Source organism: Rhinoraja longicauda, chromosome 3, assembly GCF_053455715.1.
Source record: "Rhinoraja longicauda isolate Sanriku21f chromosome 3, sRhiLon1.1, whole genome shotgun sequence".
NCBI lineage: Eukaryota > Metazoa > Chordata > Chondrichthyes > Rajiformes > Arhynchobatidae > Rhinoraja > Rhinoraja longicauda.
This window is the reverse complement of record NC_135955.1, coordinates 56,301,525-56,319,830: the sequence shown is the minus strand read 5'-3', so window position 1 is coordinate 56,319,830 and position 18,306 is coordinate 56,301,525. Positions and strand designations below refer to the sequence as shown.

The following is an 18,306-nucleotide window of genomic DNA, read 5'->3' as shown; positions in this document are numbered from 1 at the left end:
AGGAAGACATAAACAATCTCCCAGATGTACTAGAGGATAGAGGATCTAGGGGGATAGAGGAACTGAAAGAAATTTGCATTAGGCGAGAAATAGTATTGGGTAGACTGATGGGACTGTAGATTGATAAATCCCCAGGGCCTGATGGTCTGCATCCCAGGGTACTCAGGGAGGTGGGTGATCATTTTCCAATGTTCAATAGATTCAGGACCAGTTCCTGTGGATTGGAGGATAGCTAATGTTACCCCACTTTTCAAGAAAGGAGCGAGAGAGAAAACGGGGAATTACAGACAGTTAGCCTGACATCGGTGGTGGGGAAGATGCTGGAGTCAATTATTAAAGAGCTAATAGCAGTGCATTTGAATAGCAGTAAAAGGATAAGTCCAGGTCAGCATGGATTTATGAAAGGGAAATCATGCTTGACTAATCTTCTATAATTTTTTGAGGATGTGACAAGTAAAATGGATGAAGGGGAGCCAGTGGATGTAGTGCATCTAGACTTTCAGAAAGCCTTTGATAAGGTCCCACACAGGAGATTGGTGAGCAAATTAGAGCACACCCGACCAAATGGACCTGTTGGGCTAATTGCTCCAGCCTTTCAACATACGACAGTCCCGCCATTCCGGGAATTAACCTAGTGAACCTACGCTGCACGTCGGGACCCTTCTTCAGATAGAGAGCCAATCAGTTCCCCTGTAGCGACACTCTCCTCCGCCTTGCAGAACTTGTCAAAAGTACAAGCGCTTTATGTTGTACTCGGGATTCTAGCATCCGCAGTTGCTTGTGTCTGTCTTGAATAAAAGAACAGTAGCAGCATAAAGTGCAAATTGACTGCCAGGCAGGAAATGGAGAGGAGTAGGAGTTGCTTGTTTTCAGACTACAGAATGTTCCTCCGGAGTCATTTCTGGCAATATCTTGTTTGTTTGTTTGGGGGAGAGAGGAGGGGGAGAGGATGAGGAGGGGAGGGGAGGGGGGGAGGAGGAAGGGAGGGGGGGAGGACGAGGCGAGGGGGGGGAGGATGAGGAGGGGAGGAGGAGAGGAGGAGAAGGAGGGGGGGAGGAGGAGGAGGGGGGGGAGGAGGAAGGGGGGAGGACGAGGTGAGGGGGGGGAGGACAAGGAGGAGGAGGAGGAGGTGGGAGGAGGGGGAGGAGGAGGGGGAGGAGGAGGAGGGAGGAGGGAGGAGGAGGAGGGAGGAGGGGGGGAGGAGGAGGAGGAGGGGGGGAGAAGGGGGGGAGGGGGGGAAGAGGATGTGGGGGGAGGAGATGGGGGGAGGAGAGGGTGCTGCACCAATGCAGGAGAGGTTTGGGCCAAACGGGTCCACTTGGTCTAGTACTCAATATAGATTAATAACTTGTATATGGGCATGGAAGACATAGTTTTCAAATTTGTTCACGGCATAAAATTTGGTGCGTATTTTACTGAGAGGAGAAATGAATAAACCAAGAGGATTTGGACATTCGTGTAATGGGCATATTAGGTTTAATGCAGAAATTTGGCAAGCATTGCATTTTACTGTGAAAACCAAGTAGACGCAATGTGAACTAGAAGGCACAATTGTAAAAAGAATATAGGAACTGAGATCTGGGACTATGAGTAAGAATAAATTGTTGAAAGTGGCAGGGTAGAATTGGATGATGTGAAGGCCTTAGAAGGAGTAAAGAGATTTAAGTTGTAATGATCCCATGGTTGAGAGACTTAGTTAGACTGAAGAAGTAGAGATTGATCTTGTTGGAATAGATGAATTTGAACAAAAACCCCGTGGTGAATGTTGACTATCTGCGATTTCTGTGGTGGCTCTTAAACAAAGCCTGAAGCCAATTTAAATTAATGCAGCACAGGTTTGGGGGAGTTAAGGTGGGAATGGAGTGCGTGAGCAGGGCTCTGAAAAAATTCTAAACACAATTTCAGTTAATGCAGGAGAGGTTTGGGGGAGTTTTAAGGGGAGGGGGGGGGAGTTTTAAGGGGGGGGTTTGAGGTGGGAATGGAGTGCCTGAGTGAGGGGGGGTTGATGTGGGAATGGAGTGGCTGAGTAAGGGGAGGGTGTTAGACCAATGCAGTGGAGGTTTGGGGGTGTTTTAAAGGGGGCTCAGGGGGGATGAATTGGGTGAATGGAGGGTGGAGGAGGGGGGAGGGGGAGGATAAGGGGGCTGAGGGGGATGGAGTGTGTGAGGGGAGGATAAGGGGGGTTGAGGTGGGTTGTGGTGGGGGATGATAAGTGGGGTTACAAAAACCTGAAACTAATTTAAGTTAATGCAGCACAGGTTTGGGGGAGTGTTAAGGGGGATTGAGGGGGGAATGGAGTGCGTGAGTGGGGCTCTGAAAAAAATCCCAAACACAATTTCAGTTAATGCAGGAGAGGTTTGGGGGAGTTTCTCTTCCTCCCCACTCACCCACTCCATCCCCCCTCAGCAATGGCATCAGTCGGGCGGGTGCCCCCCCTCTCGGAGCGGGAGAGGCGACTTCACATCCCGGCGGTCAGCGCGGCCCGATCTGAGGAATGGCAGGTGTGAGGCATGCTGGGACGGGCGGCGATGCTCCGGGCGGGGGGGTAGGAAGCGCATCAGTTAAAGGTTAAAGGTCCAGGGAGGGCGCATCAGTTAAAGGTCCTTGGGGGGGGGGGGGGGGAGCGCATCAGTTAAAGGTCCGGGGGGTGGGCGAGAGCGAGCTGATCTGTTGAAAACGTGCGTGTCCCATTGTGACGTCACACGCTGAATACCGGCGGGGGGGGGGGGGGGGGGGGGAGCACGAGCTGATCTCTCACAGGCGCACGGGTGCCATTGTGACGTCACACGCTGAAGCCCTTCAAGAAATGGGTTAGAAATTAAATCTCTCTAGGTTTAAAAATGTAGCTTCGATTTGAATGAGGGTGGTTTTATTATATGGCCATGATAATGGTGAGTATGGTGGTGCAAAAATTGTGGCGCTATGGTGTATCGTTTTGGCTGTGCGAGATGGATGGATGGATGGATGGATGGACGGATGGACGGATGGATGGATGGATGGATGGATGGATGGATGGATGGATGGATGGATGGATGGATGGATGGATGACTGGCTGGCTGGCTGGCTGGCTGGTTGGCTGGTTGGCTGGTTGGCTGGCAGGAAACAAAGAGTAGGAGTAAAGTGGTCTTTTTTAGAATGGCAGGCAGTGGCCAGTGGAGTGCCGCAAGGCTCGGTGTTGGGGCCGCAACTGTTTACCATATATATCAATGATTTGGACGAAGGAATTAGAAGTAACACTAGCAAGTTTGCAGATGACACATAGCTGGGTGGCAGTGTGAACTGTGAAGAGGATGTTAGAAGGTTGCAGGGTGACCTGGACAGGTTGAGTGAGTGGGCAGATGCGTGGCAGATGCAGTATAATATAGATAAATGTGAGTTTATCCACTTTGGCGGCAAAAACAAGGAGGCAGATTATTATCTCAATGGTGTCAGGTTAGGTAAGCGGGAAGTGCAGCGAGACCTGGGTGTCATTGTACACCAGTCACTGAAAGTTGGCATGCAGGTACAGCAGGCAGTGAAGAAAGCTAATGGCATGTTGGCCTTCATAACGAGAGGATTTCAGTATAGGAGTAAAGAGGTTCTTCTGCAGTTGCATAGGGCCCTGGCAAGACCACATCTGGAGTATTGTGTATAGTTTTGGTCTCCTAATTTAAGGAAGGACATCCTTATAATTGAGGCAGTACAGCGTAGGTTCACGAGATTGATCCCTGGGATGGCGGAACTGTCATATGATGAAAAATTGAAAAGACTAGACTTGTATTCACTGGAGTTTAGAAGGATCAGAGGGGACCTTATAGAGACATATAAAATTATAAAAGGACTGGACAAGCTACATGCAGGAAAACTGTTCCCAATGTTGGGGGAGACCAGAACCAGGGGATACAGTCTTAGAATAAAGGGGGGGCCATTTAAAACTGAGGTGAGAAGGAACTTTTTCACCCAGAGAGTTGTTGAATTTGTGGAATTCTCTGTCACAGAAGGCAGTGGACGCCAATTCACTGGATGAATTTAAAAGAGAGATAGAGCTGTAGGGGCTAGTGGAATCAAGGGATATGGGAGAAGGCAGTCACGGGTTACTGATTGTGGATGATCAACCATGATCACAATGAATGGCGTTGCTGGCACGAAGGGCCGAATGGCCTCCTCCTGCACATATTTTCAATGTTTCTATATTTCTATCTACACATATTGACTATCTGCGATTTCTGTGGTGACCCGATGGTGATGTGCAGCAAGATCTTGTTGAAGAGCGGATGAAGGTACATCTTTTTGGAGCTGTGTCATCACCAAGTTGTGCAAACTTTGTATTAAAGAAAACTGCTGAGGACAACAACGCTCACTTTCGAGCAGAGGTGATAAACACAGCAAAGAACAACTTTTATGTAGATGATTGTTTAAAATCCATGCCTTCAGAACAGGAAGCAGTTCAGAAGGTAAAAGACCTGACTGCCATCTGCCAATTGGGAGGATTCGTGCTGTCAAAATAGATCAGCAACAGCTGTGCTGTATTGGCATCCATTGCACAAGAAAACAGAACCAAAGAGACCAACGAGTTGGACTTGGACAGACAATCTGCCAATGGAAAGAGCACTGGGATTGCACTTGTGCGTTGAAACTGATGTGTTCAAGTTCAGAATGCTGTGAAAAGAATCACAGCTTCAACTGGACAAATCCATCTTCTGGACCGATAGCATAACAGTGCTTAAGTACATCAACAATGAAACCAAACGTTTTCAAACATTTGTAGCAAACATGATCTCTTTTGTAAGGATGCTACTGATGTATCACAATTGAGATATACCGATCAGCCAAAACATTATGACCTGATGAGCCAAAATATTATGACCACCGATAGACAGCAGGGTGTGATGCACTGTGTATTGTGACACATTCCTCCCGTGGCCACCATTAAAATTTTCTGTGACTTGTGCCACAGTAGACCTTCTGTCGGTTCGGGCCGGACAGGATAGTTTTCGTTGTCCTCATGCACCGACAAGCCTTGAGCGCCTAACACCCTGTTGCTGGTTTGTGGTTTGTCCCTTCTCGGACCACTGTTGGTAGGTACTCACCACTGCTGACCAGGAGCGCCCCACAAGCCTTGTCATTTCAGAGATGCTCTGACCCAGTCGTCTGGCCATAACAATTTGGCCCTTGTCAAAGTCGCTCAGGTCTTTACTCCTGCCCATTTCTCTTGCATCCAACACATCAACTTCAAAAACTGACTGTTCACTTGCTGCCTAATATATCCCACCCCTTGACAGGTGCCATTGTAACAAGACAATCAATGGTATTCACTTCACCTGTCAGTGGTCATAATGTTTTGGCTGATCGGTGCAAGTTAGCATGAAGGGAAATGCTGCAGATGAAGCCTCTAGAGGACTAACAGCAGACCTCCTCTCAAGATGGATCAACGGACCAGAGTTTCTCTGTAAGCCAGACAGAGAATGACCAAAATCTCACTTGGAATCTGCAATCTCTGCTTATGATCCAGAAATCAAGCAAGACATCAATGAATGTCATTGTCAAAAATCCATTGAACCCCACAAACTCTCTGATCACCTATTTCTCATCATGGAGGAATCTGAAGACTGCCGTAGCTTGGCTTCTTAAAGTAAAGACAACACTCTTGCGGTTGACTCAAAGGAGAAAGGAGATTCAGACTGCTGTGAGTACCTTTGAAAAAGATCCTGGCAAACTAAGGAAAAGGTTGAAAAGTAGATGCAAATCTTTAAAACAACACTCCACGGACAATGTTTATGTCCTGAAGATCTTTTTCAAGCAGAAAGTGCAATCATCTCTTTCAGTCAAAGCCAAAGATTCAAAGAACTATCAGTACTAAAAGCTGGTAGAAATGGTGTCAAAAGTCATTTATTCATGATGAGGCATCAGGCATCTTCTCATGGCATAATCTTCTTGGCAAAGTCCAGTGCTTTCACAGGGTCGGTGAAAAAGTATTCCTTCTTGTCATAAGTAACTCTTAGGGTAGCTGGATAATTCACACCATATTTCAAATCCTCCACTTCCCTCAGAATACTTTTGGTCTCGTTGAATGCTTTTCGTTTCCTTGCAACCTCTGCTGGATAATCTCGGTAAATGCTGATCCTGTGACCCTTAAAATCAAGCTTTCTGTTTCTTGATGTTTTTTGCATTAGCTCCTCCACAACATAGTCGTTTTGTACTTTTATTATCATTTGTCTTGGAGGTGCGCCTACTCTTGTCTGGCGTCTCATCACTCTATGTGCTCGGGCTAGTTGAGGCTTTTGGTCCAGAGATAAAACTTTTTGCAGTAAATTTGCAGTGAATTCTCGGGTATCTTGATCTTTCTCTTCCCCTTCTGGAATACCTGCAATTCTTAAGTTCTGTCTTCTCTGGCGACCTTCCAGTTCAGTACATTTCTCGTTTATTTTGACCAGCATATCAGTTAGACGTTGATTTTCTGTAACGAGCTTTGCTGTAGTGTGAGCGCTTGTTTCGGCTAGGTCTTCAAGGTCTTTTATAACACCCGTCTGCTGATTCAATGCCTTTTCCACAGGATTCAGCCTTTCATCAAATTCAACTTTCCCATTTTTAATTTTCTCATTCATCTCCTTTGATAGTCCAAATATTATTTCAGAGATTTCTTTCTTCAAATCATTCTTCAAATCATCTGCTATATTCTTAGTCTCAAGCTTTAAGTCATTCATTTCCTCCTTAATTTTCTTTATTTCTCCAGCAACATTCATCTGCTTTATTTCTTCCCTCAAACCAGAAATTTCACTTGCAATAAAATTTTTGAGTTCCTCACCTTCCGCTTTTTTGGTCAATTTTTTCGTCACATCTTCTTGGGATAACGTCCTACCTGAGGCCGAGGCTTCAGTCAGGCCTTCCCGCGGATTCTGCCTGGTAGCCCGACTTTTCGTTTTATCCGTGGGTGGGCTGTGCTGTGAATACATTATAAGCCGCGCGCCTGATAACGTCACTCACAGCAATCGGTGTAAAGACAGCAGGCAGCAGGTAGGTCGATTTATCCCCGGTTTTTCTCCGTTTTTTACGAGGAGCTGGCTGGCGTTACCCACTAGCCCTCCATAGCGCCACCGGAATAAATGACTTTGCAGGACTGCATGGAATTGAATTGATGACTAAAGAAGCTGAGAAAGAAGTGGATCGGAAATTCTGCCATGGATATTAATAACTGCGCTACTAATATAATTAACTAATGAATACTAAAATTATACCGCGGTATTTTTAATAATTAGAATCAATAATTATTACTAATGACTAATACTTACTTATAAAGTTACTTATAATGGAATGATCAGAGTTAAATACAGAGCTTGATTTTATTTGTTATGTTTGGAAATCTGCTCTCTTTTTTCTTTTTTATTTCCTGCTAGTAATTTTCATTGTTATTTTTACTTTTATTTTTCCTTTAACTCTGGGTTTTATTATTTGTATCTTAACACTTCCGACTATTGGAATTTGATATACCCCCGGTAAAATATTGTTATGGAATAAAAATTCCAAGAAATATAGGGGCTGGATAAGTTCGAAACATCAACTACGGAAGTCGGTAGATGGGTAGCCATGCTAGTATGGCTAGCACTAACTGCACTAACATTAGATGTAGTTTTTTCCTTCTTTGTGCACAATACTAATTTTTTAACCTATTCTCTTTTTTTTTCTATTACAAATTATCATTATTATTTTCAGTTTGAACGGAGTTACAAATTGGAGCAAAGGAGATATATAGGTGAGAGGCATTTAAGAGTCTTAAAACTCATCTATTCAGAGTTCGGGTGCGGGGTCGGGTCTGTCGAACTGAACCATTGGCTCTATTATAGACCCCCATAGACAAAAAAATGCAAGATTTAAAAAGGAATACGGGGAATGAAGGAATAACGTTTTGCAGTTGGAACGTTAAAGATATTAATGAACTAATTAAGAGAGGTAAAGTATTAGCACATTTAAAAGCAATTAAAGCTGACGTGATTTTCATCCAAGAAACACATTTAAAAAAAGATGCCGAGCATAGGCTGAAAGCTAAATGGATAGATAAAATATATCATTCTTCTTTTACACATAAATCAAGAGGCGTAGCAATATTATTTCGGAAAGGTATTTTATTCAAACATACATCAACTATAACCGATAAGGATGGCAGATACATTATTGTAATAGGAGAATTAAATGCACAAAAAATGATTTTTGTCAATGTATATGGACCAAACTTTGATAGTCCACTGTTCTTTAAGAAAATATTTAACTGCATTCCGGAAATAGCACAACATAACTTAGTAATTGGAGGAGATTTAAATTGTACTTTAGATTCCTATTTAGACAGATCAACAAGACAAAGGAAAACCAAATCACATTCCAGTGACTTATTAAATGCATATATGGATACTAGTAATATTAAAGATGTTTGGAGAGTGGAAAACCCAACTGGACGAGAATACTCATTTTATTCACCTGTACATAAAACCTATTCAAGAATAGATTATTTTTTGGTCGACGCTAAACTTATCTCACTCACTTATAATTCAAAATACCATAATATTACAATCTCAGATCACGCACCTTTAACATTTATGATTAAAATAAATGGTAAAATGGAAAAACGGGGACAATGGAGATTTAACCCACAAATATTAAAAAATAAAACAACTCAGGAATATATTATAGAACATATTAAGATTTTTTTCGAAATAAATGATAAACCGGAAATATCTTCTGCCCTACTATGGGAAACTTTTAAAGCATATGTCCGTGGAATTATGATGTCTTCTCAAGCATTCTATAATAAAAAGAATCGGAGGGAACAACAGGAATTAGAAAAGGAGATTAAACAATTAGATACAGAGAACGCTGCTAATCCATCTATAATAATACATAATAAAATCGCTGCACTGAAATATAAATTAAATAAAATATACTCAGATCAAGTCGTAAAACATTACCAATACACCAAACAATCACAATTTGAATTTGGAGATAAACCTCATAAATTACTGGCTCGTCAACTTAGAAAGATGGAAGGAGAAAAAATAATCCATAGGATTAAATCACATACTGGCGAACCTTTAGTACAACCTAAAGATATTAATGAGAGATTTCTGCAATATTATAAAAATCTATATTCAGCTAAAACGACAGAAAATAGGATAGGAATAGAAGCATTTAAAAAAAAATGTAATCTGAAGGGGTTGGATTTACAAAATAGAGAATCACTAAATGCAGAAATTTCAGTAAAAGAAGTTGAAGAATCTATCAGATCATTAAAAAATGGTAAAACACCGGGACCAGATGGTATCGGTTCGGAATTTTATAAAACATTTTATGATCTGATCACACCACGTCTGAAGATACTTTATGAAAATATCTATACTTATCAGAAACTACCAGAAACGTTAAATGAATCTATTATAACACTTATACCTAAAATAGACAAAGATCTGGAGGACCCAGGATCATATAGAGCTATAGCTCTTTTAAATACTGATCAAAAGATACTAACGAAAATATTAGCACAAAGATTAAGCACAGTTATTAATAAACTAATTCACCCCGATCAAACAGGATTTATACCAAAACGATATTCCTCATATAACCTCAGACGATTATATAATATTATATATTCGAAAAGAGGTATTAATAAAGACTTAGTAATTATTTCGTTAGATGCGGAGAAAGCCTTTGACCAAGTGGAATGGTCTTATTTGTTTTCGGTTATGGAATTTTTTAATTTGGGAGAGAAGTTTATCACTTGGGTTAAATTATTATATACCAATCCAACAGCTAGAATAATAACAAATCAAATACTATCAAATAAATTTAATCTATTTCGAGGCTGCAGACAGGGTTGCCCTTTATCCCCACTATTGTTTGCACTTGCATTAGAACCTTTAGCTCAACGGGTGAGAACACATCCTGAAATATATGGATATGACACCACAAATACTGAAAATAAAATTTCTTTATATGCGGATGATGTATTACTTTATATCACAAACCCGGAAATTAGTATTCCAAATTTACTAAAATTAATAACTGAATTTGGATCATATTCAGGATATAGTATTAATTGGAATAAAAGTGAACTTATGCCGATAAGGGTAAATAATCTACATATATTACAACAATTTCCTTTTAAGATAGCAAACGAAAAAATAAAATATCTTGGAATTTATGTAACAAAAAGATTTGATTCTTTATTTAAATCTAATTTTCCGCTCTTATTGAATAAATTAAATAAAAATATTTTATATTGGAAAACATTACCAATTTCAATGATAGGTAGAATTAATGCAATAAAAATGATTTTTCTTCCACAATTATTATATCTTTTCCAACTGATTCCGATATATCTTCCTAAAATTTTTTTTAAAAAGATTGATTCCATAGTCACTAACTTTATCTGGGATTATAAGAGCCATAGAATAAAAAAAGAACACTTATGTAAACCAAAAATAAATGGAGGTCTAGCTCTACCAAATTTTATGTTTTATTATTGGGCAGTCAATATTAAAAATATTAACTTTTGGTTAGTAGAGACAGATATACAACCAACCTGGTTAAAAATGGAAAAGGAAGATTGTTCGCCCTTTGAAATTAGTTCGATTTTATTTGCCAATAATAAAATAAGTAAGAAAACCTATAGTGAAAACCTTATAATAGATAGTGGAATACGTATTTGGAAACAAATAAAGAAAACATTAAAATTGGAATGTATACCACTAGCTCTTACTATTGTAAATAACATCACATTTAAACCTTCAATGATAGATAAAGGTTTTTTACAATGGAAAAACTGTGGAATTAATAAGATGGGAGATCTCTATAGGGAAAATTTTTTCCTTTCATTTCAAGAATTACAACAAATTTATGGATTACATTCAAAAGATTACTTTAGATATTTACAAATTAGAGATTATGTAAAAGCAAATACACATGAAATTAGAAATAGAAAGACAGAGATTTTAGATGAATGTTTGAATAAACACCCAAATACAGAAAAATTGATATCATATATTTATACTATTCTACTGGAAAACGATGCTCCAAGTACAGAAATATATAGACAATCATGGGAAAATGAATTAGGTCAAATTATTAGACCTGATATATGGGATGAAAGTTTACAACACATACATCACTGTTCGCTAAATGCTAGACACTCTCTTATACAATTTAAAATATTACATAGACTACATTATTCAAAAGCCAAATTACATAGTATTTTTCCAAATATATCTGCCATTTGTGACAAATGTCAGCAATTAGAAGCTAATTTAACGCACACATTTACAAACTGTGAAAAAATCACTAAATTCTGGACAGAAATATTCAAAATAATTTCGAATGTTGTTAATAGGAAGCTGATCCCTGACTCAAATTTAATAATACTGGGAATATTAGAAACAGATCAATTATTAACAACGAATCAAAGAATTTTTATTGATTATAGTTTAATAATTGGGAAAAAATTAATACTGAAATTCTGGAAAGGTCCTACATCCCCCACAATTAAAATGTGGATTACAGGAATGTCGGAGACACTTCATCTGGAAAGATTGAGACTTGTACTAGTGGACAGGTTGAATCTTTTCAGAGGAATATGGTCTCCATTTATTGTATATTTAAAGGGTCAAAATGGCTTGGTTCGAGGACTTGACCGTGGCCTGAATAATGGAATGGAGGAAGAATTATGAATAATAAATTATGGATATATCTCCAATGATAGATAACTTTTTTAATACTCCATTCATTTCTCCAATTTGGATTTCTTATTTTTATTTTATTTTTCTCTATCTTTTCCTCTCTTAAAAAAAAAGTATAGAAATATATAAGACATAATTGTTAATATTAATAATATTACGAATGTATGTGATAAGTATATTTTATTAATATGTACTTATGTTTAATAAAAATATTTATCAAAAAAAAGAAATGGTGTCAAAAGAAGCAGTCATTTGTACAAACTGAATCCGGCACTGAATGATGGACTTCTGAGAGTAGGTGGTCGCCTGAATAGACTAGCAATGCCTAAAGAGGCCAAACATCCTATTATTCTCTCAAAGGACCTTCACATATTACCACCACTGTTACGACATATCCATGAACAGCTCGGACATGCAGGAAGAAATCATATGCTGTCTCGTCTCCGTAAAATATATTGGATTATCTAAAGCTGACTCCCCTGCAAGAAAATCATAACGGACTGTTGTGTGTAAACAGCAGCAGGGAAGAGTTGGAGAACAAAAAATGGCGGATCTTTTTTGGAAACGGTGGACACAAGAATACTTGCGTCTAATCCAAGAACAACAATGGTGGTCAAAGGTAAAAAGAAACTTTGCTCCAGGTGACATTGTTGTGGTGGCTGATTCCACTGCACCATGAAGCACCTGGCTAATGGGCAGAATATTGGAGACCATACCAGAAGCACAAGGTCTTGTGTGCACAATTTGACTTCAGACTAAGAGCAACATCTTGGAAAGACCGATAACAATGATATGTCTGCTCCAAGAAGCTGAGACTGGTAGCCCTAAAGATTGAAGAATCACTAAAATAGATTAGATGCCAAGACATAGTACATACCTATTTTTTGTTGATTATGTGTGGTTTTTGTAGCTCCTTTTAATGTTTATTGGTAATTGTTTTGTTATATACGTAGATCAATTAAGGGCCGGTATGTAGGAGCCATTTATGTTTCGGCTAGCTACTGCTACTGCTGGCATATATTATTTTGTCTAGATATATCTTGCTGTATTATTTTGGATACTTGGGGTTGTTAGATGTACAGGGTTGTGTATGGGCATAAGGGACTGAGTGGCCAGATACGGGGAGGGAAAGTATACAGTTCTTACCAGACCTGGGAACAGACCTTGGAACAGACCTGGCAGACCATCAACTGGGAAAGACTTGGAGATCTGGGACCAGACCGGTGACAGAGCAGCCAGCCTCGACTTGTATGTGAAATAAGTATAGTCCGGTATGTTCATCTCCTTGTTTGTACAACTACTTCAATAAACGACTAATTAAACTGGAAAAACGACTGGAAGATCTGCTCTGTTGGGTTTGCGTAACTTCACTCCAACTCCTTGTGTAGTAATGGCAATTAGAAAATAATTTATTGGAAAAGTCTGGAAGTTGCCATTACAATAAATATGCCTTAGTGAAATGCATAAAACTAAACGTGGACAAAGTAAGAATTGAATTAAAAAATTTATGTTGTTATTACCGTGACGAATTAAACAAATGAAGTTAATAAATTAATCTGAAGAAAATGTATTATCAGCACACAATTATTTTCAATTAACATCTGCTGATTGATTTTAATTTCCTAATCATTTTGGTTCTCAAGTTTTTCTTTACTTAACAATGAGGGAATTGATAAAACAATGTTTATTTTATTCTTAAATTATTTTTATTGTATTTGTGCCTAGGTAAAGTGGAGAACTGTTTTCTGGGGCATAGGCTTGCAGTTTATTTTGGCGCTGTTAATTCTGAGAACGCATACAGGATTCGTTGCCGTTAACTGGCTGGGAATACAAGTGCAGGTATGTAGAAGAATGGATTATTTGAAAATCCTTAGTATTATGCTTTTTTAAGCATACATGGAATTGCAATCAATAAATTCTATTGCTTTTGTTGTGTCAAAGGTTAGGCTACTTTATGCTATTTTATATAATTTATTGGAGAAATTGAAATTTGGTAACTGAATAATTAGAAATGTGACACAAACTGCTGGAGTAACTGCAGGTCAGGCAGTATCTCTTGAGAACACGAATAGGTGATATTTCAGGTCGGACCCTTCTTCAAAATACAGAGGAGAAAACTAAAGAGAGGTGGGGGCAAGGCAAAGCTCGCCAGGTGAAAGTAGGTTATAGGTGAAGGGGTGGAGCCAGTGGGGGTGGGGGGAGGAGTTAATTGCCAGGTGATTGGACAAAGGCCAGAGATGAAAAGGCAAAAGGCTGGGAGATAAGGAGAGAAGCAGCATGAAATGTAAAGCCAAGGGAAAACCAGTGTAGATTACGACCCAATCTACATCAATGGGGTCTGTGTGGAAAGGGTACCAGCTTTCAGGTTCCTGGGTACGCACATCGCAGAGGATCTTACCTGGTCTACCAACACCATCACCACAGTAAAGAAGGCACAGCAGAGACTCCACTTCCTGAGGATCCTCAGGAAAACCAACCTGCAGGAGAAGCTCATGTTGTCCTTCTATCGCTGCTCCATCGAGAGTGTGCTGGCATACTGTATAACCACATGGTATGCCAGCTGCTCAGAAAAGGACAGGAAAGCCCTTCAGAGGGTCATCACGACGGCCCAGAAGATCATCGGCTGCTCACTGCCCTCCCTGGAGCACCTGTTCAGCCTACGCTGCCTCAGTAGAGCAGGCAAAATAATAAAAGATCCATCCCACCCCGGCCACCGTCTGTTTGTTCATCTGCCCTCTGGTCGACGTTTCAGGTCGATCAAATCCCGAACAAACAGACTTAAGAACAGTTTTTACCCCAGGGCCATACGAGAACTGAACACTACCTTTGCACTAGGCAACACCGTTAAAAAATCTTGTACTTAATATAATTGTATTTAATTGTATTTATGTATTTATTTGTTTTTGCATTTATTGCATATATGTTTGTACGCACCGTCAGGATTGGCTATTTTTTAATTTCGTTGTACTCGTTGCAATGACAATAAATGAATATTATTATTATTATTATTATTATGTAGATGGAAGGGGCGAGGGAAGTGGGATTGTGAGAAATGGGTGCGCATCCAGGTGGGGCACAAGGAAGGGAGGGAGGGGGAAAGAGGGTGATAGAGGGTGATTGCATGGTCTGTTTGTTGGTTAGTTGTGTAAATTTGAAGCATTCAATGTTCATACCATTGGGTTGTAAGCTATCCAAAAAGAATAGAAGGTGTTGTTTCTCCAGTTTGTGTGCGACCTCACTTTGGCAATGGAGGAGGTCCAGGAAAGATCAGTATGGGAATGGGAGTTAAAATAGTTTGCAAAAGAGATATATTTTGTTTAGTTTAGATATACAGTGTGGAAATAGGCCCTCTGGTCCACCGAGTCCGACCAGTGATCCTTGCACACTAACGTCATCCTACTATTTTGGGACAATTTATAATTATACCGAGCCAATTAACCTACAACCTGTACAGTGTGGGAGGAAACTGGAGATCCTGGAGAAAGCTCACACAGGTCACGGGGTGAATGTGCAAACACCGTACAGACAAGTACCCTTGGTCAGGATCGTTCCGGGGTCTCAAGTGCTGTAAGGCAGCAGTTCTACCACTCAGCCACCATGCCATCCTATATCTAGCAGACTTTGGCAGACAGAATACAAGTGTTCAGTGAAATGGTTGCAGTTTACGCTTTTTCTCGCAGATGGTAAAGGAAGCTTCATCAGGAACACCGAATGTGGTAGATGAGGTTAGAGGTGCAGGTGATCCTATGTCTCACTTGGAAGGGAAGGTCTACTAGGATCATTGGATGGATGTGAGAGAAAAAGTGTAGGGACAGGTGTTACATCTCCTGTAGTTGCTGGGGAAACTGCCATGATCACAATGAATGGCGGTGCTGGCTCAAAGGGCCGAATGGCCTCCTGCACCTATTTTCTATGTTTCTATGTTCGTTTTTGATTCCCCATCCCTGAGAAAGAGACTCTGTACATTCACCTCATCTATGCCCTCCCTGATTTTATACATTTCATTCTCCTCTACTGCAAGGAATTAAGTTCAAGCTTGCCCAACCTCTCCCTATAGCTCAAGGCCTCATGTCCTGGAAAGATCCTCGGAAATCTTTTCTGCACTCTTTCTCATTGAATGTCATCTATCCGAAGCAAGGTAAACAACTTTGTACACAATACTCCATGCCATATATACACAAAGTCTAGTGCCCTATCATCATTAACCCTCTTGGTGACCTTTTCAAAAATGAGACATGATCTCCCACACCTGAAGACTATTCTGAATCAGTCCATGCCAATCTAAGTACTGGTAGATCTTGTCCCCAAGAATCCCATCCAATAACTTTTCCATCTCTGACATTTGCTTATATTAGGTACATATCTTTCTTATCCACGTATCTGTCCAAATGTCTTTTAAATTATATTATTGCACCAATCTGAAGAAGGGTCCCAAACTGAAACGTCGCCTGTCCATTTCCCTGACCCAGAGCCTCAACATTTCTCATCAACTAGGATTCCCATAAACTTGCCAGCCTTCCCCTTCAATTAAATAGGAACATACTACCCCTTTACTCTTGCTTTCTCAATTTTAACAGCCTCTCACTCGCCATCCATCCCCTTAGCTGCAAAGAGACTCTCCCCATAAACCTCTTCAACCCCTCTCCCATCTGGCAAAAGGTATAGAAGTGTGACCATGTATACCTCCAGATTCAGGAGTTTCTTCTCAACTGTTATCAGATAATTGAACAATCCTACCATAACTAGAGAGCAGTCCTGAACTACTATCCACCTTATTTGGAGACCCTTGGACTATCTTTGATCAGACTTTACATGCTTTATCTTGCACTATCATGTATCTGTACACTGAATGGCTCAATTGTCGTCATGTATTATAACATATAACATATAACATATAACAACTACAGCATGGAAACAGGCCTGTCCGGCCCTACCAGTCCACGCCGACCATTCTCCCTGACCTAGTCTCATCTACCTGCACTCAGACCATACCCCTCCAATCCCCTCCTATCCATATACCTATCCAATTTACTCTTAAATAATAAAATCGAGCCAGCCTCCACCACTTCCACCGGAAGCCCATTCCATACAGCCACAACCCTCTGAGTAAAGAAGTTCCCCCTCATGTTACCCCTAAACCTTTGTCCCTCAATTCTGAAGCTATGTCCCCTTGTTGGAATCTTCCCCACTCTCAAAGGGAAAAGCCTACCCACGTCAACTCTGTCCGTCCCTCTCAAAATTTTAAAAACCTCTATCAAGTCCCCCCTCAACCTTCTACGCTCCAAAGAATAAAGACCCAACCTATTCAACCTCTCTCTGTAGCCTAAGTGCTGAAACCCAGGCAACATTCTAGTAAATCTCCTCTGTACCCTCTCCATTTTGTCGACATCCTTCCTATAATTTGGCGACCAGAACTGCACACCATACTCCAGATTCGGCCTCACCAATGCCCTGTACAATTTCAACATTACATCCCAACTTCTATACTCGATGCTCTGATTTATAAAGGCAAGCATACCAAACGCCTTCTTCACCACCCTATCCACATGAGATTCCACCTTCAGGGAACAATGCACAGTTATTCCCAGATCCCTCTGTTCCACTGCATTCCTCAATTCCCTACCATTTACCCTGTACGTCCTATTTTGATTTGTCCTACCAAAATGCAGCACCTCACACTTATCAGCATTAAACTCCATCTGCCATCTTTCAGCCCACCCTTCCAAAAGGCCCAAGTCTCTCTGTAGACTTTGAAAATCTACCTCACTATCAACTACTCCACCTATCTTAGTATCATCTGCATATTTACTAATCCAATTTGCCACACCATCATCCAGATCATTAATGTAAATGACAAACAACAGTGGACCCAACACAGATCCTTGGGGCACTCCACTAGACACTGGCCTCCAACCTGACATACAATTGTCAACCATTACCCTCTGGTATCTCCCATTCAGCCATTGTTGAATCCATCTTGCAACCTCACTATTAATACCCAACGATTTAACCTTCTTAATCAACCTTCCATGTGGAACCTTGTCAAATGCCTTACTGAAGTCCATATAGACAACATCCACAGCCTTGCCCTTATCAATTTCCCTGGTAACCTCTTCAAAAAATTCAAGAAGATTAGTCAAACATGACCTTCCAGGCACAAATCCATGTTGACTGTTTCTAATCAGGCCTTGATTATCCAAATAATTATATATATTGTCCCTAAGTATCTTTTCCATTAATTTTCCCACCACAGACGTCAAACTAATAGGTCTATAATTGCTAGGTTTACTTTTAGAACCTTTTTTAAACAAAGGCACAACATGCGCAATGCGCCAATCTTCCGGCACCATCCCTGTTTCTAATGACGTTTGAAATATTTCCGTCATAGCCCCTGCTATTTCTGCACTAACTTCCCTCAATGTCCTAGGGAATATCCTATCAGGACCTGGAGACTTATCCACTTTTATATTCTTCAAAAGTGTCCGTACCTCCTCTTCTTTAATCCTCCTAATTTCCATCACTACTCTACTTGTTTCGCTTACCTCACATAATTCAATATCCTTCTCCTCGGTAAATACCGAAGAAAAGAAATTGTTTAATATCTCCCCCA

The 18,306-nt window shown here is 40.4% G+C and overlaps 1 protein-coding gene across 1 annotated transcript in view; it reads left to right on the top strand.

Moving 5' to 3' along the window:
* LOC144592255 (solute carrier family 28 member 3-like) overlaps positions 1–18,306 on the top strand; it is a 114,014-nt gene that overhangs the window by 28,829 nt on the left and 66,879 nt on the right. Inside the window, exon 6 of the mRNA XM_078396787.1 lies at positions 13,422–13,535. Within this exon, the coding sequence (XP_078252913.1) occupies positions 13,422–13,535 (114 nt within the window). The remainder of the gene's footprint in view (positions 1–13,421; positions 13,536–18,306) is intronic.